Source organism: Stegostoma tigrinum, chromosome 33, assembly GCF_030684315.1.
Source record: "Stegostoma tigrinum isolate sSteTig4 chromosome 33, sSteTig4.hap1, whole genome shotgun sequence".
In the NCBI taxonomy this organism is placed as follows: Eukaryota; Metazoa; Chordata; class Chondrichthyes; order Orectolobiformes; family Stegostomatidae; genus Stegostoma; species Stegostoma tigrinum.
The window spans coordinates 17,514,926-17,540,689 of NC_081386.1; the positions used below are offsets into that span (position 1 = coordinate 17,514,926).

General features: G+C 41.8%; 1 protein-coding gene across 2 annotated transcripts in view; it reads left to right on the top strand.

Annotated features, from left to right (window-relative positions):
* The window catches only part of rnf111 (ring finger protein 111), a 105,696-nt gene that overhangs the window by 49,885 nt on the left and 30,047 nt on the right, over nt 1-25,764 (top strand). For both annotated transcript variants that reach the window (XM_048563102.2, XM_048563103.2), the window contains exons 3-4: nt 2,739-2,865; nt 20,163-20,326. In XM_048563102.2, the coding sequence (XP_048419059.1) occupies nt 2,739-2,865; nt 20,163-20,326 (291 nt within the window). The remainder of the gene's footprint in view (nt 1-2,738; nt 2,866-20,162; nt 20,327-25,764) is intronic.

Genomic DNA, 25,764 nt, shown 5'->3' on the forward strand with positions numbered 1-25,764 from the left:
AATAACAGTAATTTAGAAATTTCTGTCCCCCTTGAATAGAGCCATAAGATTTAGTTGATACTATTAACCAGTGATTAAATGGGTAATGACTCTTGAAATACAATTTGTATTTCAGTTGTATGGATGATGGTGTTCTTAAGTGGACAAGCATTTAACTAGTAGTTTCTGGGAAGCATTATAAATCATCACATTCTGCTTATGTTTGTTGTGGAAACTCTCTCACTGCAGCTGCATAGACCATTGCTTTTAATTTCGACTGAGGAGTTAAGCCTCTTTTTAGGTGATTTGCCCATAGTTGTTTTTATTCCTTGATAACAGAAAATCAGATAGGGTTAAAAAAAAAATGAGCAGCTGTTGTGATTTTATTTGTTAGGCTTTTTTTTTATTTGTAATTATTGCATTTGCATTTTCATTTTAAATAAAACTTTCAGCTATTGATCATTTTGAAGACTGCAGTAACCTTTTATCATATTTATTATGATCTAAGGTCAAAAGTTTCCAAACTCTCTCCATAATTCACTTGATAGATAAGCATGTTTAGTTGAATCATGCAGACCAGTAGCTGTCTTGTTCAAATTCAGATTTACAGTTTGAGTCAGTTGTCTAAGCCAGGTTAATCACACGAAGATGACCAGTGACTTGAAAGTGTGCACATATTCTTTCTTCCCCAAAGTACAAAATGAGAGAGAAACTGGCAAAAGTGCCAGAGATTTGGGAGATTGATAAAGCTGTCTATTTGTAATTGTAACCCTCCTTAGACAGTTTTCTTTTTATTCATGTTTAGCAAGTATCACTGGCAAAGCCAACACTTTTATATCCCCATTCTTCAGCGCTCTGACAGATGATAGCCATGACCTTCCTTAAACCATGATGTAGTGAAGTTGCTGCCTTGGTGTTGTTTAGCTTTGATTCAACTAAGTGGCCTACATGGCAGTTTGAATACAGTCTAATCACACGTAGTTGAAAGTGGGTCTCCTCCCTTTAAAGGCTATCAATGAACCGGTTTTACAACAATCATCACTTTTACCAAGTTGTTTGGATTTCTCAAACTGCTTTTGAGGGTATTGGAACTTGCCTTGTATCACTTGTAGCTGTCCTAAGATTTATTTTAATGTGCCTGACAGTTTGACTGGTTAGGAAGAAAGAAATTAAGACAGCAATGCATTTCAGAAAGATGCATAAAATTAGATTCACAGCTCAGTGAGCACTTTTGACTCCTTGTTTAGTCCTTTGCCTCCCAATAATTAAAATGTTATTTAAGTTATGAACTGAATGCCCTCATATACTTAGTGATTTTGTGAAGCCCATGCTTTAAATTGAGCACAAACAACCACGTGCCAGTTACAAATAGATATTGTACCTTACTCTCTCGACAGTACTCCTATTTCCGTTCTTGTAAAACCAAAGCAGATAGAAATGGTTTTGAAACCATTTCAGTACTGCATGTGAGATAATAAAATGTGAGGCTGGATGAACACAGCAGGCCAAGCCGCATCTCAGGAGCACAAAAGCTGACGTTTCGGGCCTAGTCTAGGCCCGAAACATCAGCTTTTGTGCTCCTGAGATGCTGCTTGGCCTGCTGTGTTCATCCAGCCTCACATTTTATTATCTTGGAATCTCCAGCATCTGCAGTTCCCATTATCTCTGATACTATTTTAACCTCACTGCGAAGCCTCTTCCAGGGATGCCTAACCTGAAGAAGTTACCCTCCTCCCTCCGGACCAACCTCAGGGAATCTCTCTCCCATTGCAAACTCTCCATCTTCGGTCCGCCTCCCCCTCTCTCCCTATTTATTCCAGTTCCCTCCCCCCATCCCCCTCTCTGATGAAGGGTCTAGGCCCGAAACGTCAGCTTTTGTGCTCCTGAGATGCTGCTTGGCCTGCTGTGTTCATCCAGCCTCACATTTTATTATCTCAGTACTGCATGTGTTGCGTTTTGTCAGAATTTGAGTTTTAGTTGTGGCCAGCAAGGACCCTAAGAAATAGCAAATATTTAGAAGTGCACTATTCACAAGTTATTGAAGCTAATGCTTGCATTTAGGCATTTAAAACTAAAAATTGCAGGGAGAAATTTATATCCTTGTGCTCACGCTTGGCCCTGGCAAAGGACATATAACTACCTTTTAACATGATGGACAGAGTGCTGAAATTATAGAGCAAGCCTGTTAATAAACAAATGGCTGAATAGCTTAAGCTGTGATTCTTGAAAAGTTTATTTTTATTTGAGGTGCTTTAGATATTGCAGAATTGGCTGCTTTTATTTCAGACTTTCAGAAATTGAGTTTTCCTGTTATTTACATTTTGGTCTTATTCCAAGCTCATTATGAAGCAGCGGTGAAATAAGTAGACATAGTTCAACTCCAGACTTTTGTATTTTGAATCTCTGCGGGCTTAGTTTACTCATTAATGTGGTCAAAATGCGGTAAATTGTGTTGATAGTTTCACAAATCAATGAAGATTTGAATTTTACACAGAAAAATGTCCAATGTATGGAAAGTGGATGAACTTCATAAAAAAAAAGGTTTGTTGATCGCTTTCAGTTTTGGTAATATATATTAGATTGATGCAGCATGTTTTTGCATTATTAACTATACAATAACCAAATAACACTGGCAATACTTTTGTCTCTGAAATGTTTGTGGTATGTAGGTCACATTGGGTGTGACTGAACCTACAACACCACATATTTTGCTGTGCATATTAAATTTTTGCTGATATTAAATTTTCTGTTGCTTGCAGGAAATATTGATGAGGATGTTGTGGTGATTGAGGCCACTTCAGCTCCCCAGGTTACTGCCAATGAAGAAATCAATGTTACCTCAACAGACAGTGAAGTGGAGATTGTCACTGTTGGGGACAATTGCAGGTAGAATTTCCATGACTTCTAGTCTGTTAAAGATGAAAATTTGCTGAACTTTGAATGTTGATTTATGAAAGATATTCCCAGATTCCTTCAAGCTTCTCTCTGTGGGTAGTTGTATTCTGTTATAGTCCTTTTTAAGTAAAGATCTACAGCTGTAATACTGTATACAGGTGCAATGTGTACTACGGTTTAACATTTTAGAAAGTTACAATCTCATGTATTATTAATAATATTGTCAAAATGACGTACAATTCAATGTTTTTAATTTGGTATTTTTTTCGCAGATTCTGAAATGGTTTCCTCTAGTAGCACTCCTGCCTTTCAATCAGATTGATATGGGTTCATATCTCATGCGTACAGAAACATATAGTGCTACTCAGCTTAAATGCCTGCTTTTCAACTCTCTGCTTAAAATGAGGCTACATAGGATGTGCGTGAGGAGTTTTTTTGATAGGAGATAAATAAGTTTTAGAACAAGATAAGATCCTGACAGTAAATAAGATTCCTGTTATGAGATTTATGAAGAGAACATTGTTGATGGGCCAGCTAGCTCAACTGAAGAGGGAGATCAGCCTTAAAATGTTGCAGAAGGTAACAGGGAATAAATGGCTGACAGTTTTTATGATGTCAGCTCAATCAGAAGGCCCCTTGCTTTCAAACATAAACAGCCCACTGGGAGAGGTGGGCACTGTTGAGGCAACTCTGGTACTTACTGTAAAATTGGATTAAGAATGCAGAACAACTCAATTAGACATAGGGTCTTTGACTCAAGAGATCCATGATCTGTCAAAGAAGGCTGCTTCTTGCAGCTTCTGGACGTGGTGGGGGTAGGACTGCTCTTGACTGACTTCAAAATATTACTGGGCCTGAAAATTCACCCTTAATTCAGGCTTAGGGTATTTAAATTGACTCTCTGCCTTGGAGAAGCGGGCAGCTGATCCAAATACTAAGGTTCCCATGGCAAAGCTTTCCAAGTTGTAGGAATGCTTCTCTTTTTGGCAGGGGGTGGGGAGTGTGGAAGAGAGACAAAAAGAAAACTAACTAATCCAATTTTTCTGTATAACCAGAACTTTCCAGGCAACATCCTTCTAAATTTTCCTGTAACCCCTCTTGTGCAATTATATTTTTCTTCCAGCACATTGATCGGAGCTGCACGCTGTACTCCAGCTATGGCTTAGCCAGTGTTTCCGCAGTTCCAGCATAACCTCCCTTTTTTTCCCCCCTGTGCCTTGGCTAATAAAACTCCACCGGATTCACTGTGGTTGTCAGCCATCTTAAAGAGATCTATGGACATGCATTTTAAAGTCCTCAGTACTCACCCATTTATTGTGCATTCCCTTGCACTGTTATCTCGAATCACTCCACACTGAATGTCACATCACTTTTCGACTTACCCAACTAGTCTATTGTTATCTTTCTACAGCCTGCACTAGTGTTCTCTGGCGGTGCTGGTGCTGGACCTGTGTGGTACACAGGTACATGCCTGCAGTAGCTAAAGGAAAGCTCTGCTGTACGACATCTTTTGTGGTTTAAATATACCACTTGGAGGTTATTCAACATCTGAGCCAGTACCACAGGATTAGAGGAATTGTTGTCCTGGAACTTTGTTTGAGTTTACATCAACCATGGGGCGAATTTGTACTTTCTGTCAACTTCTTAATTGCATTTGCTTCATTTACGTCCCCGAGACATTAGTTTCCCATGCACAAAGCTATGTTGACTATCTTTAATCAGTCCTTCCCTTTCCAAATACTTCTAAATCCTGTCCCTCAGGACCCCATCCAACAATTTGCCCACCACCGATGTCAGCCTCATTGGTCTATTGTTTCGTGGATTTTCCTTACTGCCTTTCTTAAATAGTGGCACCACATTAGCCAACCTCCAGTCTTCTGGTACCTCACTTGTGGCGATCAGTGATGCAAATATTTCAGCAACGGGCCCAGCAATCACTCCCCTCACTTCCCACGGGAGTTCAAGGGCACATCTGATAAGGTCCAGGAGATTTATCCACCTTTTATGCATTCTAAGACATTCAGCACAACCTCCTCTGCCCTCATCTTTATGTACCCTCTGATGACTCATCAGCTTTCTTTAATACAATTGGTTTCAGGTTGTCAACAGTTATTGTCAACCAATTGAATTAAATTCAGTTGGTTTTCTGTAACATGGTGCTTGCTATAAACTAATTGGCCAAATTCAAATTTGTTGTCAAAATATTAAAACAATCTGAGGTTTCCACACTTGGCCAATGTGGCATGTGGCAATTTTAGAACTGTCCATACAATTTCCCATCTCTTTACAGACGCCTTCTCTGTTTAAGCTTAAAAGAACTTTACCACACATTTTAGCTTCCTGCCTTCCAATTGAATCATAGAATCCCTTCAGTGTGGAATCAGGCACTTCGGCCCAACAAGTCCACACCGAACCTCGGAGCATCCCACCCAGACCCATCCCCCTGTAACCCACCTAATCTACACCTCCCTGAACAGTATGGGCAATTTAGCATGGCCAATCTACCTAACCTGCGCATCTTTGGATTGTGGGAGGAAACCTAGGCAGACACGGGGAGAATGTGCAAACCGCACGCAGACAGCCGCCTGAGACTGGAATCAAAGCCGGTTCCCTGCCACTGTGAGGCAGCAGTGCTAGCCACTGTGCCACCGTATTCACGAATAGAATGCCCGACTTCGTAACAGAGGTGATCCCGAGAGAGAGAATTTGCGTGTGTTTGGAAAGGCAAGGACTGATTAGGGATATACATCATGGCTCTATGCATGAGAAGTTGAGTTCCACTAACTTGTTTGAGTTATTTGAAGTAACGAAGAGTATTGATGCGGGCAGAGGGGTGTACGTGATCTTGATGTAAGGCATTGGACATGGTTTCGCGTGGTACTCTGGTTAGCAAGATTACATCACATGGAATAGAGGGACAACTAGCGAGTTGGATGCAGAGCTGTCTTGCAGGTTGAAAACAAAGGTTGGTGGCAGAGAGTTTGCTTTTCAGCCTGGAGATGTGTGACCAGCAGTGTGCCACAAAGATCAGTGCTGGGTCCACTGATATTCATCATTTATCTAAATTATCTGGATGGGAATAAAGGAGGTATGGTGAGGAAGTTTGTAGATGACACTAAAATTGGATGTCCATTGGACAGTGAAGATGGTTACCTCAGCACACAATGAGCTCTTGATCATTTGGGCCAATGGGATGAGGAGTGGCAGGTGGAATTTAATTTCAATAAATGTGAGGTGGTGCATTTTGGAAAGGCAAATCAGGGGAGGACTTGTATACTTAATGGTAAGGTCGTGCGGAGTGTTGCTGAACAAAGCGACATTGGAGTGCAGGTGTATAGTTCCTTGAAAAAGGAATCACGGGTAGACAGGATAGTGAAGAAAACGTTTGCTATGCTTGCCTTTATTGGTTAGTGCGTTGAGTATGGGAATTGGGAGGTCATATTGCAACTGTACAGGACATTGGTTAGGCCACTACTGGAATACTACATTCACTTCTCGGGTCTCTGCTACAGGAAAGATGTTGTTAAACTTGAAAGGGTTCAGAAAAGATTTACAAGGATGTTCCCAGAGTTGAAGGGTTTGAGCTATAGGAAGGGAATGAATAGCCTGGGGCTATTTTCCCTGGAGCATTGGAGGCTGAGGGGTGACCTTTATAGAGATTTATAAAATCATGAGTGCATGGATAGGGTGAATAGCCAAGGTCTTTTCCCTGGTGTGGGGGAGTCCAAAACTCGAGGGCTAGGTTCAGTGTGAAAGGGGAAAGATTTAAAAGGGACCTAAGGGACAGCGTTTTCATGACGAGGATGGTGCATGTATGGAATAAACTGCCTGAGGAACTGATGGAGGCTGGTACAGTGACAACATTTAAAAGGCATCTGGATGGATGTATGAATAGGAAGGATTTAGAGGGATATGGGCAAAATGCTGGCAAATGGGACTAGATTTATCTGTGCTATGTGGTCAGCATGGACGAGTAGGATTGAAGTGTCTGTTTCCATGCTGTATATCTCCATGACTCATTGAAATATACCTACAAAAGTCAATGGACCTACTAATGAACCCTGTGAAATCCCACCATAAGCTACTTTTCTGTTGCTTCTTATCTCAAAACAGATCTTGAACCAATAATGGACGTTTAGTTTTTTTTTTGGCCAGTCGAATTCTTGAGATGCTTTGATAAAATCCACATAGAATGCATCAAGTGCACTATTTCATTAACTGTCCTCCCTATCTCATCAAAAATGTCAGACGTGTTAGTAAGACATAACCTCTTAGCAAACCCCTTCTTTGTCTTTGTCATGTATTTCATCAATCCATCTTTATGTAAACAGAGATTTATCCTATCTCTTAGAATTTTCCCAATAATTTCCCAAGTACCTGTAATTGGTCAGTCTGTCCCTTTTTCAAATAACTATACTGTGTTTTCCGTCCTTCACTTCTCTGGCACCATGCACATACTATTATCAAGTTTTCTGTGGAATTTAAAATGTGAGAATTTTGATTGTATGGTATGGTTACAGTTGGATTTTATTTGGCTCTTGTTAACACGGTATCTATTCCTTTTCCATGTTGAGGATTAAGAAAACAGCCAACTCTCTGCATGGTCATTCAAAGTAGTCAAAGAAAGACTAAGCATTTTTCAGTGCAGTGAGAAATATATTTATGAATGCATGACTTTGGTGTGGCCGGTTAGCCTATATTTAGAGACCACATTCTGTGCTTACGGAAATGGAGAAAGCTGGCTGTAGAGTCGTAGACTGTTAGAAAGCAATAAATTGTTTGCAACATTGTGCTTCTGCTGCCTGTTTGAATGAATTGTGCACTTGATCGGTCCACTTGGAACCATCGAACAATAGAAATGATAAAGCACAGGAGAGGCAATTTGGTCCATCTGGCCTGTGTCAACCCAAAGATGGCTAGATGCCCTTTGTAATCCCATCTTCCTGCATTCGGCCCAAAGCCCTGACAGCATTTTAAGGTGCAGATCTAGGCACTTTTAAAAAGAGTTCCGGGTCTCTGCATCCACCACCAACTTGGGGAGGCACTGGCAGGACTGTTAATCCAGAGATCCGGTTAACGTTCTGGGTACCCAGGTTTGGTTCCCACGATGGCAGGTGGTGGATTTTGGATTCAATAAAATTCTGGAGATAAGAGTTTGATGACCGTGAAATTATTGTAGATTGTTTTCAAACAAAACCCATCTGATTCACTAACGTCCTTGAGGAAAGAAACTGCTGTCCTTACCTGGTCTGGCCTACGTGTGACTCCAGACCCACAGCAATGTGGATGACTCTTAACTGCCCTATGGGATGGGTAGTAAGTGCTGGCTCAGCCAGTGACGCCCTCATCCCATGAATGAATAATTTAAAAAATCTCAAGCAGCAAATTCCACACACCCCCCACCCTTTTTTTTAGTAAAAAATACTTTTCCCTCACATCCCCTCTAATCCTTCTGCCAGTTAGCTTGAATCTATGACCCCTGGTTTTGAACTTTGTGTCAAGGGAAACAAGCTCCATCTGTCGACACTGTCTCTATCCCTCACAATTTTGTCTCCCTCGGTCATGTCACCCTTCAGCTTCTTCTGTTACAAGGAAAACAACTCCAACCTCTACACATACCTATAATTCTCCAGCCTTGGCAACAGTCTAGTAAATCTTCTCTGCACTCTCTGCAGAGAAATTATGTCCTTCCTGAATATGATATCCAGAACTGCACATAGTACTCCACTTGTGGCCCCACTGGTGTCTTATACAGTTTCATCATTACTTTTCTCTTCTATATATCTGCCAGTGAAGGAGAATATTCCATATGCCTTTTATTTTACAACCTTACCTACCTGCATTGCTACCTTTAGGGACCTGTGCACTTACACACCAAGATCTCTTTCCTCATGTACGCCTGTCAGTCTGTTACTGTTTGTTGTGTATTTTCATTTACTGTTTAACCTCTCTATGCACACTTAAAATAAAACCTCACACTTAACAAAGTTGAACTCCATCTGCCACTCTCCTGCTCACTCCACCAACCCATCTGTATCATTTTGGAGCTTATGGTTATCCTCAATGCTGTCCAATACATGGCCAATTTTTGTGTCATCGGCAGATTTCCCAATTCTGCCCCTCACATTAAAGTCTAAATCGTTAATATATAAATCAAACAGCAGGAGTCCCAATTCCAAGTCATGCAGAACACCATTTGAAACAGCTTTCCATTTGCAAGGGCAGCTATTGAGCACTGAAATTTTTTTAGCTTTTAAATGTTCGTATTTTATTTGATTTGTGACTGCTTGACTCAGTGGTCAGGATTCTGGCATCTCAGCTGCCAAGGTTATTTGTTCGAGTACCATTCTAGAACATGAGAGCATTACTTGGACTGACAATATAATTCAGTATTGTAAAACTGTTGTATTGTTGACAGTCTTAACCTTTTGGTGATGACAAAGTCTCTTGGCAATTAAACAGAAACAGGAATAGACCATTTCTGCTGACACCTGCTATGTCATAAATTTAGTTTAAGGCTGATGTGCACACCAGCTCCAATAATCTATCTTTGTTCAATGGGCAATTAATTCTTTTTATCAAAAGTACCTGGTAGTCTTGGTCTTGAACATTTCAATTTCATCAGCATTCACAGCCTTTTGAGGGAATAAGGTGCGGGTTTCCATTACTCCTTGTGTGGAAAAATTGAACGTAGTACTGTGAATGGAGTCTGACTAAAGTTCTGTGCTCCTGAAGTGCAGCTTCCTCACTTTTGTATGCCCTTGAGAAAAAGGCTAACGTAGCATTAGTCTTCAAATTACTTTTTGTAATTCCTTTATCTCTCCAGAGATCCTATTTTTTCAATATTTAAACAAATATTCCAAGTTGTCAGAAGTGAATAACCTTATGCTTCTGCATGTTGAACTTCGCCTGCTATACTTTCTCTCCACTTACTTACTTGGGCTTTAGGTAACAAAATCTTGCTCAAAAGCAGGTTTTGGGAAGTGTTCCAAAGATGGTGAGAGGGAATACAGTTAATGGAGGAGTTCCAGAGCATGTGAATAATAACTTATGGTTCTGATAGGGCAAGGGGAAGAATTGCACAAAAGGCCAGATTCTGACAACTAAACCTGCAGAGTGGATGCAAGCCTGGAATATATTGCAGTGATAACAGTTAAGGCTGGACATTGAGAAATTTGAAGACAAGCAAGATTTTAAGTATGTACATTGTAGTATTCCAATCATTTGGAGGTAATGGGCAAGCAGGACTTTTAGTGGCCTAATATGAGCTGTTTCAAATGAGCCTGTTTGTGCAGAGAACAGAGGGTTGGAAGTCGGTGGGGGTTGGGGGGACACTTCGGGGAAAAATCTGGCTGAGAAGTAGTAAAAGAATCTGTGTCATGGTTCCATTTTGGACTAACAACAGTTGCGACCAATCCAGGTGGTATACGTTCTTGATTAAGAGTTATAGAGATATACAACATGGAAATAGACGCTTCAGTCCAACTCACCCATGCTAACCAGTAATGTTAAATTTATCTCAACTGCCAGAATTTGCCCATATCCCTCTAAATCCTCCTTATTCACAGAACTATCTGGATGCCTCTTAAATATTGTAACTGTATCTGTCTCCACCACTTTCTCTGGCAGCTCGTTCCATACACCATCCTCTGTGTGAAAAAGTTGCCCCTTAAGGCCCCTTTTAAATCTTTATCTCTCACGTTAAACCTATATATAACTCCCCTAGCTTGGGGAAAAGACGTTGATTATTTAGCCTATCCATGCCCCTCATGATTTTACAAACCTCTATAAGGTCACTCCTTGGCCTTCAATACTCCAGGGACAATGGCTTCAGCCTATTCACCCTCTCCCTCCTGCACAAACCCTCCAACCCCTGCAACATCTTTCTAAATCTTTTCTGAGCCCTTTGAAGTTTCACAACATCTTGTCAATAGCAGAGCGACCAGAATTGAATGCAGTGTTCCAACATGGCCTTACTCATATCCTGTACAGCTGCAACATGACCCCCAACTCCTCTACTGTATGCACTGACCATTAAAGGCAAGTATTCCAGATGCGCCTCTACTTGTGACATTTTTCCTAATGTCATATTAAACAACTTTTGTTGGCTTCCTGACCAGTTTCTCTCCCACATGGTTAAGTGTCATTGAAACAAATATTTGAGAATTATTTTTGAATTCACAAATCTTTCGAGTCATACAGCCATACAGTACCAAAACACGCTTCAGCCCAATTCGTTCGTGCAGACCAGATTTTCTGAATAGAGCTAGTCCTGTTTGCCTGTGTTTGGCCCATATCCCTTTAAACCTTTCCTCCCCCTAAACGTGTACCCAGCCAATGACTTTTAAATGTTATTATTGTACTCACCTCCACCACTTCCCCAGCAATTCATTCCATAAACACAGCACTCTCTTGTATGAAAAGTTGCCCTTCAGCCCCCCTTTTTAAATCTTTCCCCTCTCACCTTAAACCTATGCCCTCTCACTTTGAATTCCCCGACACTCGGGAAAAGATCTTGGCTTTTCGCCTTAACTATGACCCTCGTGATCTTTATAGAAATCTATAAGGTCGCCCCCAGCCTCCTTCCATCCAGGGGACAAAGTCCCAGCTTATCCAGCCTCTCTTATTAACCTCAAACTCTCCGGTCACAGCAGAGGAACCAGAATTCTACTTAGTACTCCAAATGTAGCCTCAACAATGTCTTGTATGACCATAACATGACATCCCAACTACTATACTTTGTTGAAGACTAATTTGTTTCTTAAAAGATTGTGACCATTCTTTTTTCGCAAGATGATTGTGGTTCGAGACTTAACTAGTGTAGGAGCCTTAACAATTAGCAGTTATCTCTGGACTTTTCATGGGCATCTGTTTCCACACTGAATTTAGTTTTGCTATGAATAAATGTTTTCTTCAATTAAATCTTTGGAAGCAACACAGTTTACCTGAGGAAGGGTCACTGGACTTGAAGTGATTTCTCCTTTGATTTCTCTCCACAACTGCTGCCAGACCAGCTGAGCTTTTTCCAGCAATTTCTGTTCTTGCTTCTGATATACAGCATCTGCAGTTCTTTTGAGTTTTTTTTTACAAACAATTTCTTTATTACTTTACATGTTCATGTTTTTGAGCTTCAGGCTTAAGCAAGATTGAGTAGATCAGGGTTAGGCTTTTACAGGGATGCTTAGATATTAATTATTGGGTATTATCTCTTTTTTTAAAAAAATGAACATGCTCACTTTCTTCAATTTGCCAGACTCAATTGCTATATCCTGCTGTGTATGTCCAGAATACCATTGAAGACTGTACTGGAGAAGTTTAGGGATAAGCCTGTCATTGCCTGCCAGCTGTGGAACATGTTGCAGTAATAATTTTTGCAAGGAAGAAGGAGGAAATTGTTCATGAAAATTACCAGTGGTGATGAGAATTTTTGAAATATACTGGTGTCTTTGTTTTCTGCCATAACAAATTAATGGTATTTTGAGATTCTGAAACTGTGAAGCAAGAACAGATTTGTTTCTGGCTGTAGCCAGGAGTATTTTTCTTTCTTGCGTTAGTCCAATTAGGTGATATCAAGAAGTTGATACAGAAATTGTTTAGACTTTTATATTTTTGAAATTAGATGCATGATGCTAATTGAAGGCAATTCTTCCTCTTCCTTATAACAGGAGATGATCTACCTCAATGCCCTTCACACCCACACTGACTGCAAAGGCTCCCTCCTAGAATTTTTTTTCAAAAATATACTTTATTCATAAAAGGAAATCTTTGTGTACATAGACAGTTAACCAAGTCCTTCAGATCTATACTCTCTCTACTTATAGAGAGTAAAATAAACGTTGGCATTCGCCTTTCTCTCTAGTTACAGTTAACCTCTTGGCATGAGCAGGGACCAGTTACTAAATGGATCCCTGGATACTGAAAGGAAGGACCTTACTCTGTGGTCTCTTTCACTGACTATCTTGGCGGCAGCTGCCCCAGGCTTTTGTGTGTTCTTCAATGCATCGTCCTGGACCTTGGGATGCTCTGTCAGGGTCAGCTCTTTAAGCTAGAAGACCAGCAAGTTCAGGGCGAAACAAAGAGTGTTTTCCACTACATTGATGGTCACATGGTCACCGTTGATGTATCTCTTGGGGTGGGTCCTGGGGACTGGACCAGAGAGCACAGAGTCCCGTGTCACGGAGCTGCTTGGGACAAACCTCAACAAAAACCACTGCATTTCTCTCCAGACTTCCATGGCGTAGGCACATCCCAGAAGGAGGTGTGTGATAGTTTCACCCCTCCACAGCCGCTTCGAGCACAGCGTGCAGTGGCGCAGTGTGTCCAGGCGTGCATGAAGGATCTCGCTGGCAGAGCCCTTCCCACCAACCGCATGCAATGTCCTGGTGCTTATTGGAAAGTTCCTGGTGATCATGCATTCAGCCAAATGATGACAGTCTGTACAGGGAACCACTCAATAAGAACCACCCTGTGCAGACTTTCTTTGCAAAAGCATATTTCAGGAGGCGATGTGACAGTCTCGACAGCCCCCCGCAGCTACTTCAAGGGCAACGAGCCGTGGCACAGGCCAATCGATGTCTTGGCGCTTGTTGGAAAGTTTTGGAGATGAGGTATTTTGCCAAATGATGTTGACACTCTGCACAGGGAACCATGCAACACAATCCACCCTCTCTTTCCGCAGGTGTCGAGGGCGCCATGTGCTGACCACTTCCTGATGGACTTGTGGCCAAAGGGGTCTTTCTTTGCAAATTCCTCTTTGAAGGACAGGTGATACAGAATGGTCCAACTACTGTGAACATCCCATGGCTGCAAGGCCAGTCCCATCTCTCGCAAGTCTGGGGATGGGTAGAACCTCAGTGCATAGTGATAGTTGGTGTTTGCGTACTGAGGGTCTTCGCACAGCTTGATGCAGCTGCACGCAAAGGTGACCATCCGGTTGAGGGCAGCTCTGGGTATGTTCTTGCCCCACCTTATCCAAAGTTTTGTAGATGGAGTACCTGCAGGCCCGGTTGATCCTAGACTTCGGGATGAAATGGAAGATGGCTCAGGTAACTGAAACAGCACTGTTTTGTGGGATGGGCCAGACCTATGCTATGTACTACAACAGAGAGTGCCTCACACCTGATGAGCAGGTTTTTACCCACATTGGAAAGGGAGCAACATTCCCAAAGGACTGGTTTCTGCTTTACGTTGGTGATGCCCTCCTCCCAAGATTTTGTGCATGCCCCAGCCCCTCTGAACCAGCTTCACAGCATCTTCAGGTAACCTGTCCACGAGGTGAAGGGAATGAAGGATCAGCGGCCCAGTTCCCAAAGAACATGGCCTCACTCTAGCCTATATTTACCCTGGCTCTAAGGTTTTACAGTAGATTTGTATCTCGGATTGTGGACGTTGTGGTTGGTTGGCTCGCCAAGCTGATTTGTTGTTTTACCACATAAATTTTCTGCAGAAAAACAACGAACCAGCTCATCGAGCCAACCAACCACCACATTTACCTTGGCACCTGAGACCAGTTCAAACTGTTCACGGATGCTTGAGTCTGCGCGATGGCAGCAGATCTAAGCAGGAAACAGCGACGTCATCCATGTACAAGGAGGCTTTGACCTGCCAGCCTCAGCTGTTAAGAATAGCAATCCCTCTCAGGCTCACATCCTTCCTGATGGACTCAGAAAAAGGCTGTATACAGCACACAAACAGGGCAGGAGAGAGTGGGCAGCCCTGCCTGGTGGTGATACCTTTCCACTTGGATTCACTTATGGTACCTCCCATAAGCATACTGTCATACACCTCCAGCAGGTCCTGACCAATCACAACTCGGACCCCAATACAACTCGGCCAGTAAGCTGTTGCTTCTCAGAGCTTTCTTCTTTTCTAAGGACTCAAGGGCCTTTGTCAGCTCATCCAGAGAAAGCGCTGGCCTAGCCTCTCCTGCATGCTGCTGTCTAGGCCCTCCATGATAGAGGACTGGAGCAACTCAGAAGCCACACTGCCTGTGGGCTTCATGCCATACAGTCTGGCATAAAATGATTTATGAATCCACAGGATATCAGACTGAGATGACGTTGCTGAGCCATCGTTTTCCTTCAGGCTTCTGAGCATGGAGCCTCGTGCACCTTCTGGGAGAAGAAATTTGAGCTTGTCTCAGCCTGCTATACAGTATGGACCCTGGACTGGAAGTTTATCTTGGAGGCCTCTGAGGCAAAGAGCGACACACTGGCTCTTCATCTCCTTTAGATCCTCCGTGACATTGACCCCCAATATCTGCAGCAGGAGTAGTTTCTGCAGGATTTTCTAGATTTTGGACATTTTAGCCCTCCTCTCCCTCCCCCAATGAAGACCTTTTGAGGATAAAGAACCTCTTTGGCTGTTTCCCACCCATCTGCTGGAGACTCGGAGGGGCTTCATGGTTCTCCAACCTATGTAATCCCTTTTGAGGTCCTCAGTGTTTTCTGGGGCCAACAATTCAGCTTCCACGTTCCCTTGCTAGCCCACTGGTCGTCCTATATCTGACAGTTGGCCAGCATGAGGCAGTAGTTGGAGAAGAACACTGGCTTGACGTCAGTAGATCTGACCGAGAGCGTGCGGGATGCAAACAAAAATCCATCTTTGAATGGGTAGATCCATCTGACCATGATCAGGTGTATCTATGCTGTGCTCCATCTGCAAGGGTGTTGAATATGCTGTGCAGCTTGGTGCCTTTAACTGTTTCCATCAGGAATCTGGACATGGAGTCCAGCTTGCTGTCAGGCCTTCCAGATCGTCCATCCACATCAATAATGCTATTGAAGTCTCCGGCCAGAATGACCGGCCTTGACGTTGCTAGCAGCAGTGGGAGCTGGTGAAGTTGCCTGGCAGCAGAATATCCAGACCATAGGGACGGCTATCGTTCCCCCCTGCCAAAATTGAAAGCCAATGGGCTCATAGGCTCAACCATCTCCTGTAGCTGCTGAGATGTAGTGTCCCACACTCTTGCAGATATGGGAGGCCTACTTTGACGTTGACGAGGTAAGCCAGCATGGAGACACAGGGTGGAGTAGATTTAACATTGCAAGTATAAATACTGGCAATTTTAGAAGGTTATAGAGTTAGCCAGTGTCTGTTCACCCATGGTCTTGTCACTCAGGGACTTTCTACATCCCCATGGTGTAGGCAAACTGTTGCAAAATCTCCGTCCTGTGGTAGCTACCCTGTCCCTTCCTGGAGGGATTGCCCAGCTCTGATATCATCAGCGTAGGAACAAAGCCAGCAGGGCCCAGTTCCAAGTCTGACGGGGCACCTGACAGCGTCGTGGCTCCCAGTTGCCTGAAGTTGTAATGTTGTGGATACCCCCTGGTTCTCGCCAGCTGGAGGTTGGGTATCCTCAGGGAGTCCAGCTGGTGCTGCCTTTTAGTATCAAGCATGATTCTTTGGAATGTCATCCAACCAGAGGGTGCTGTCTCGATGTGCATTTGCATTCTGGGAGTGGCCTTCACAGTCAGTATGGGCTTTAAAGGTATCACAGAAGATCATCCCTGGTTGTCCCTTAGATGGCTGGTGGTGGCAATGTGAGCCATGGGCCCCCAAAGGTCAGTAAGATGCCACCTGCCAGCAAAATAAAAAATACAAGGGGCTCCCAGAAGGAGGGACAGGCCGGAGAGGAGGAAGAGGTAGTCAGTGCGGAGGCACGGCAATCAAACCAACTTCCACCTGAAGAGACAAAGCTGGACTCCGAGGGGCCTGGTGACACCCAGCCTCCAACCTAACATGCGCAATGTTAAATCTACTAGCCATGCGTCTCCACGTTGGCTTACCTGGCCAATGTCAAAGCAGACCTTGCGTACCCGCAAGAGTGTGCGACATCAGCCATGAACATCATACAATAATGAAAAGCACAAAGTAGTGGGTTCAAGTAGTTCGCTACCTGCTTTCTCCAGCTTCAGCCATTTGATGGATGCTCTGAAGCAGGTTTCCAGTGTACGATAATTTTTCTGTCAACCATTTTTTCCTTCTTTGTTGTGTAACTGTTTTGTTTATCTTCTGCTTGCAAATTAAAACTGTGCGTGTATCTTTTATGTATGTTGTGGCATGACTGTCTTGCATTGAAAATAGCCTGCTATGCACGTTTAAGCAAGGGTAAAAAATAAGCCCTTGTACAAAAACTTAACTCCTGACAACTTGAGATTATGAGGATTAATCAGTTTGGTCCTGGATCCAATCTGATTTGAGCCAAACTGTGGTGTACATTACTGAATGGGCAGAAGCATGAGCTATTTTTGATGCATGTTTTAGCATGCCTTGCTCCATAAAAATGGAAAATCATGTTCTAAACTTGGTATGAATTTTGAGACTTTGAAAACAAAAGACCAAAAAGGAAGTACAGCACAGGAACAGGCCGTTCGGCCCTCCAAGCTTGTGCCGACCAGCATGTTTTAACTAATCTAATAAACAAAACTTCTGCCCTGATTCGGCCTGTGTTCCTCTATTCCCTTCCTATTCATGTAGCCATCCAGTTGCATCTTAAATGTCATTAGCATGCCAGCTTCCACTACCTCTTAAAGCAGCATGCTCTAGGCTCCTACCTCTTCCTTTGCACGTCTTCCTTAAACTTTCCCCCCTTACCTTGAACCTGTATCCCATTGTGATTGAAACTTCAGCCCTGAGAGAAAACCGCTGACTATTCACTCTAACTGTGCACCTCATAATTTTGTAGACCTTTTATCAGGTCTACTCTCAGCTGCCATCTTTCCAGTGAAAACAATCGTAGTCTGTTTAACCTTTCCCCATAATCGCTGCCCTTGGGACCAGGCAATATCCTGGTGAACCTTATCTGCACCGTCTCCAAAGCTTCCATGTCCTTCTGGCAGTGTGATGACGCAAACTGCACCCAATACTCCAATTCAGCCTAACAAGGGTTTTATGTAGCTGCAACATGGTTTGCTTCGATGCCCCAACTGATGAAGGCAAGCATGCCATTAGCCGCCTTAATCACCTTGGACACCTGTGTTGCTACTTCTTGGGAAGTGTGGACCAGTATGCCCAGATCCGTCTGTATGTTAATCTTCCTGAGGGTTCTGCCATTTATAGTATAATTCATACCTGAATTTGATCCAAAATGTATCACCTCACATTTTTCTGGAGTAAACGCCATCTACCATTCCTGTGACCAGGTCGCCAATCTATCTATATCCTGTTGTATCCTTTCAGAATCTCAGCACCATTGGCCACTCCACCAATCTTTGAGTCAGCTGAAAACTGACAAATCAGACTACCCACATTTTCCTCCAGATCGTTTATATATATTACAAACAACAGAGGACCTGATCCATGTGGAACACTATTAGTTACCAGTGTCCATTCTTAAAAAACACTTCCATTGCTACTCTCTGTTGTCTGTGACCTAGCCAGCCCTCCAAGAATCCCATGTGATTTTAGTTCTTGTCCCCATCTGCCATGTGGGACTTTATCAGATGCCTTACTGAAGACCACATACACTACATCCACAGCCCTTTACTCATCGATTATCTCTGTCACCTCTTGAAAAAATTCAATCAGTTTGGTGAGATATGACCTTTACTCATACAAAACCATGCTACTTGTCACTAACTTGTCCATTTTTTTCCACATGTGCGTACATCTTGTACCACATCTTCTTCAAGAGTTTCCCCGCCACTGACGTCAGGCTCACTAGTTTATAATTTTCTGGATTATATCTGCTTCCTTTCTTCAACAATGGAATTACATTAGTTAATTTCCAGTTCTCTGGAATTTTGCCTGTGATCAAAGTGGATGTGAAGATATCTGCTGATGCCCCGACTATTTCTGCCCTTGCCTCTCACAGTAACCTGGGATAGATCCCATTTGGCCCTGAAGACTTAGCTACCTTAATTCAATTTAAGGTACCTAAAACTTCATCCATCAATATATTGACTTCCTCTGGAGTCTTCGCACACTCATCCCTGCCCTCAGCATCAATCATGTCGTTCTCCTTGGTGAATACCGATACAAAGAGTTCATTAAGGATCTCTCCCACTTGCTGTGAGTCCATACGTAACTTCCCTCCTTTATCCTTGAGTGGACCTGCTCTTTCCCTTGCTACCCTCTTTCTTCGAATGTATGCATAAAGGTCTTGGGATTCTCCTTGATGCTCTCTGGCAAAGACATTTCACAACTCCTTTTATTTCTCCTCATTCTACATTTAAATTCCTTCCTAATTTCTTTATACTCCTCAAAGGCTTCATCAGTTTGTAGCTGCCTAGACCTATCATATGCATCCTTTTTCCTTTTGCCTAAGCTTACAATTCCCCTTGTCATCCATGGCTCCTGAATGTTGCCATTCTGATTCTTAAGTTCTGCAGGGACATGGATGCCCTGCACTTTAATCAACCGGCCTTTAAACGCTTCCCACATGCCAGATGTAGACTTGCCCTCCAATAACTGTCCCCAGTCTGCAGTTCCTGTCTAATTTGGATGTAATTGGCCCTTGACCAATTATGCACTTTCACCTGAGGGCCACTCTTGTCCTTGTCCGTGACTACTCAAAACCTTAAGGAGTTATGGTCACTAAGCCCAAAATACTCTCCCAGAGAAACATTGATCGCCCATCCTGGCTCATTCCCCAGTATGTAGTCTGTTGTGGCCTCCTGTTTGGGTAGTTAAGTATTTGACACTAATCCAGTTGTTGTGATTATTGTATCAGAATTCCAGTAAATAAAGTATGTACTGGAGGCATGTTAGAATCAATAGTAAGGCTTATTTTGTGTAATGTCAGCATTTTTTTAGGGCAGCTTTCAGAGTGTGTAATGGTGATTCTTGAATTTTGGCATGATAAAACCTGAAGCATTTAAACTTCAGTGTGATTTATATCAGTCTTTTGATAGAGTCTTCTTTCTTCTTCTGCACTATTCTATCAAATTACAACATCATTCTTTTGGTAACCAATTAAGTAATGACACTGCATTCACTGGAGCCATTTCTAAACGTAACTGCCAGTTTAAGTCTATGCTAAAAGTGGTTTTTAACCTATGCTAAAATCAAATGTCCAACTCCTAACAGCCAGTCTCAGAAGTGCTGAAGGAACGGTCACCTGAAACCTGAAATGCTAACTTTGCTTTCTCTCCACAGATGTTGCCAGACCTACTGAGGCTGTCTAGCAATTTTTCAGATTTTTGTTTCTGATTTCCTTTTTTTTTGTTTTTGACTGACAGTAGAAACTATTTACTTCCTCAGTAAGTTAAAATTCACAGTTCCTAATACATTATACGCTTTCCTATTCAGAAACTAGTATTAATATTATTCGATTGCTTTGTTTCCAGGTCTTACACCACACTTCTCGGCCACTCAAGGGTACACTGGGGCCAAAGTGCTAGCTCACAAAACAGACCTCAGGAACAACGGAACAGAAATAGAATATCTACAGTTATCCAGCCGTTGAGACAGAACACAGCAGAAGTAGTGGACCTTACTGTGGATGAAGATGGTAAGCGTGATTTGTTCCTTAAGTTTGGCAAAAACTCTCTTGCAGTCAGATTGGAAATGTGAGTAAAAGATTTTTGAGCATCCAGTATGTACGGACGCTTGAATTTGTGGTCCACAGAATTATTTATCATTTTTGTGAATTCAAGTAGAATTACAGGAAGTGGGACCCTCTGTAGTGAATGTCCAATTGTCCTTTCCCATGTACCTTAATTTCATTTCCTGCATTTTAACTTCACAACAGCTAAGTTTTAGGCCTCCTGTGATACAGTGGTAGTTTGCCTACTTCTGAGCCAGAACGTACATGTTAAAGTCCCACCTGCCCATGTCTGAATGGGTTGATTACAAATATCTAAAAGCAAGGATGGATGGCGCATGGTGAAGAAAAATGGGAATTTTCTGACTGGCCTGTTTTACTGAGATCCAAGCCTCCATGCTCCTTATTGTGCTCCTTTTTATCAGCACAATTTAAGTTGTACAATAAAATGTGCAAGATGAGTCTTCAATAACTTGTTGCTAAATTGGTGCTGTAAACCTCTTGATGAACTGCAATAGCTAGCACAATAACCCACCAGCCCAAAGTGCAGCTGCTTCTGAAGGCTTTCCTACATCACAAGCTACAGGTACCCCTTTTCCTCAATGATTCTCTGTTCACTTGAGATCCACTGAAATTAACATCCTCAACTTTAATGATGTTCAAAAGATTCAAATCAAAATTTAGATGCTCCAACCATCTTGGTAGTACACTGTGATCAGAATTTGGAATCCTAGCTGAAATTTTGAGTTTCTTCCGGGTTCTGGAAATCGCTTGTAACTGCCACATTGTAGCCCTGGCTAAGAGAAACAAATGTAGCACAAACCTGGGCCTTTATTGAGCCCTGTGTCTCAGTAACATGTTCCATCAGAATTGTTCTAAGATAATTAATTCTGCTTTCTTTATCCTGATAGTAAAATATGCTGACTTCCAATATAATATTAATAAGCTGTCATCTTGAAACAAAATTTCACCTTCTATTAAGCAATGTTTTTATGTTGTACATTGATGAATGCATTGATTAATGAACATTGTCAGCTTGATTGAATTGGTCACAACATTTTGTTCAAATCCGAGGTCATTGATTCAAAACTCGTGCCAGGATCTGGGCATAAAATCAGGCTGGTGTTCCAGTGCAGTACAGAGAAAATGTTGCATTGTTTGTGGATACTATATTTCAGCTAAGGTCTTAAACCTGAGCCCAAAACTGATGTTCACTTCAGCATTGTTGAGAATGTGTAAGGTGAAAGTGTTCTTTCTATGAATTTGCTAACATTTCTCCAGTGATCAATACCGCAGAAAAGAAAGTCACAGCTTCTGGTTGTGAGACTTTACTGTGCACAAATTGGCTGCTTGATTGTCATGTTTCCTGTATCATAACATGAGAATACGTAGAGTAATTCATTGCCTGGTGCTGCACATAACTAAGTTGCTTTTTTAAATACATAAGTAAGTTGCATCGTACGTGAATGAGCTTTGAAAAAGATAGAAAAGGAAAGTCTGGTTTTGTGCCCAAATCCTGGCACGAGTTTTGAATCAGTGACCTCGAATTTGAACAAAACCTCACTATCAATTCAATCAAGCTGGCAATAAGTTATGTCGTTACTAACAGACCTTCTGTTTGTTAGAAGCAGCTGATCACAAATGGCTTTGCACCGAGGGAATATTACTTTGTCTTAGTCCCTCAAGTATTTGCCTGGAGGAAGACAGAAGAGAACCCTCCTGTAAATCAACATCAGCCAAGTTTCATAATATTTCATTGATCAATGCAATGTTCAGTTAATAATAATTACAATATTTAATTTCAAGCCAGGAATCTGAACAGAATTAGGTGTTTGATTCCACTCTTGCTCTGAGTTGCTTCTTTGTCTTGAGTTTTCTTTTTGTTAATTCCATACCAATTGAGTGAAGTCCAGAAACAAACTAAGTGTCCAGATCCATGAATGGGACCTCACAATGTGAGTGGGTCTGTGGATCTGAGTTTATTTGTTAATCTATTCCTGTCTTACACATTGGTGAGCCTTTGTTAAATTACTTATGTATTCACACAGCAGAGACTGACGGGGACCTGAGAGATTCTGCCCCGTGTTTATTTGAGAAGTTATCAAATTGTACTTGACCGTGATTTTTTTTTTCCCCTTTGTGAATATGAGAATGTTGTTATAAGTCTTTACCTGATTGTTTGTTTGTGATGTGGGAACGTTCGTGTCAGTGTCTGCAAGGTGAGTATACTTATCCATCTGTGCCAGTCGTTTTCTGCTACCTGAATGTAAGAGAGCAGGCTTCAACTTTGCTTCTCAGTTTCTGCTATGTCAACACGTGTGCGGAGGAATGGAATTGTGGGAGATACAGCAGTTTGGATCGGAAATTGGCTTGCTGAAAGAAGACAGAGGGTGGTAGTTGATGGGAAATGTTCATCCTGGAGAGCAGTTACTAGTGGTGTACCGCAAGGGTCGGTGTTGGGTCCACTGCTGTTTGTCATTTTTATAACTGACCTGGATGAGGGCGTAGAAGGATGGGTTAGTACATTTGCAGACGACACTAAGGTCGGTGGAGTTGTGGATAGTGACAAAGGATGCGGTAGGTTGCAGAGAGACATACATAAGCTGCAGAGCTGGGCTGAGAGGTGGCAAATGGAGTTTAATACAGACAAGTGTGAGGTGATGCACTTTGGTAGTAGTAACCAGAAGGCAAAGTACAGGGCTAATGGTAAGATTCTTAGTAGTGTAGATGAGCAGAGAGATCTCGGTGTCCATGTACACAGATCCTTGAAAGTTGCCACCCAGGTTGACAGGGCTGTCAAGAAGGCATAGTGTTTTAGCTTTTATTAATAGAGGGATCGAGTTCCGGAACCAAGAGGTTAAGGTGAAGCTGTACAAAACACTGGTGCGGCCGCACTTGGAGTCTTGTGTTCAGTTCTGGTCACCGCATTATAAGAAGGATGTGGAAGCTATGGAAAGGGTGCAGAGGCTATTTACTAGGATGTTGCCTGGTATGGAGGGAAGGTCTTATGAGGAAAGGCTGAGGGACTTGAGGCTGTTTTCATTAGAGAGAAGAAGGTTGACAGGTGACTTAATTGAAACACATAAAATAATCAGAGGGTTAGATAGGGTGGATAGGGAGAGCCTTTTTCCTAGGATGGTGACGGCGAGCACAAGGGGGCATAGCTTTAAATTGAGGGGTGAGAGATATAGGACAGATGTCAGAGGTAGTTTCTTTACTCAGAGTAGTAAGGAATGGAACGCTTTGCCTGCAATGGTAGTAGATTTGCCAACTTTGGGTACATTTAAGGCGTCATTGGATAAGCATATGGACATACATGGAATAGTGTAGGTTAGATGGGCTTGAGATCGGTATGACAGGTCGGCACGACATCGAGGGCCGAAGGGCCTGTACTGTGCTGTAATGTTCTATGTTCTGTGTTCTAACTGAATGAGATAGCACACGCTATAAATTGGTACTTTTTATTGTCTAAAACCTGTACTTGAAATATCATTACAAGTTCATACATTTGTTTCCAAACATGACAGTTTGTTACAGTTAGAAATCAGTAATCAGTTTTCATTAACAGATGTGAGTAATTTAATTGAGATCATGAGTTCTTGCATGAAGGCTCCTACCTCCATTGGCACAACAAAATGCCCAGTGCTGGTGACAATAAGTTCTCCAAGTAGCAAAGAGAAATTTTCTTTTTGTTCATTTTTAAAAAGAAGTTGTTTTGTTAATTACTGAAGGCAGCTTTTCAATGCTGTTTGGTGTACTGCTTTAGTATTTATATTTGCTGTTCTTACTCATTTTGGTGTTATTATTTCGTCAAAGTAAACTAGATTAGAAAATCTATTGTCTTTGCAAATTAATTAGCTTGTTTTTGTCCTTTTTGTATACAAGGTAACTTGTGGTAGGTGTATGGACAAATTAAAAACTAAACTGTTGGAAGTTACACTTCTTCCTTCTTGTTTCTTTCAGTTGTAACTGATGTACTTGCAGCTATACAAAAATCTGCTTTAAAAAAAATCTTTCTATACATTTATATACATCTATCCATAAATGCTGCCAGACCTGCTGAGTTTTCCCAGCAATTTCTGTGTTTCTATCTGATTTCCAGCATCCACAGTCTTTTCTAATACAACTTCTTAAAATATCTTGGTCAGACCAAGAGACCCAAATAAGCTTTATGGTGCAGTGCAATGATTTTCCAAGTTGTCAAGTTTATTTTTATGTTTTGCTATTATAAACTAGTTTCATTGAGATTTGAGGTTATGGGCCTTCTGCCACTTGGTGCAATGTAAAATTGTTTTTGTCGAGAAGAGTTTTCATTATTTGCACCAAGACCTAAAGACTATTGCTTAAATTCTTTATGGAAGTTTATATTATTTATATAAACCTTGCATCCTCACTTGAGTAAGAGTTCTTAAAGGAAGACTTCTATTTTGGTGCTTTATGCCTGTCTTGAGTACAAACTTAATTCAATAAATTCAGCTGGTAACCAGGCTTCAATTAGCTAACACTAGGGCAGTTTGACACTTAGCACACGTGAATCTGTTCATAATCCCATTCATGATTGTGTGATGGAGTTAAACAAACTTGATTTCCTGCCCGTTCATACAGTGTGCTGAAATATAAGAAGCTTAAAGGGAAGACCCTTTTTGGAGAAGCGGTAGTGTCCTTATCCCAGACTAAGAGACCTGAGTTCAAGTCCCACCTCCTCCCGAGGTGTGTTATAACATTTCTGAATAGGTTGGTAAGAAAAATAGAAAATAACCTAAAAAGAAGTAACATCAACTTGGATGAGGATAGTTTGGTGAACATTCTGACTATTGAAGTTAATTTACTTTTGAGATCTTCTTTCTCATGTTGGATAGCTAACTGCCAAACTTTGATCTGATGAGTTTTTAACTGAATTCTTCTGGAGTAATATGGCATACCATTTTTTTGACTTCTGAGCTGAACACTTTAGCACTGCTGAAGTTGTTCCGGTATCGTACCATGGCCTCAGTCCCATTTGACAAGATGGATGGTTTTTCTACTTCAGAGCTTATACTATTTCAGAAGCTTTGAATTTGTACCATAGAGCCTGTTTGGTTTTCAGAAAATTTCCAATTTGTGCCTCTAACATGACTGTTTTGAGAATCACCAGTGCAGAATCTTTTCCTAAGAAAAATCCATGTGCATACAATTTGTTAACCTTAGTTAAAACAAGATCACATTTATAGTTAAAATTTTGAATGAGAGTCAGTCTTCCTTGTATTTTATTACAGCAGGTCATTTTGCTTTTCTTCTTTCAAAGCTTTGTAATGCATATTGCCTAATTGAGTGGATATTATTATAAACTTGATTCCATAGGGCTGCTATGTAGCAGGCTGTTGGAAGTATGCAATTTATCATGAATGATTGTTTGGCCACCAATT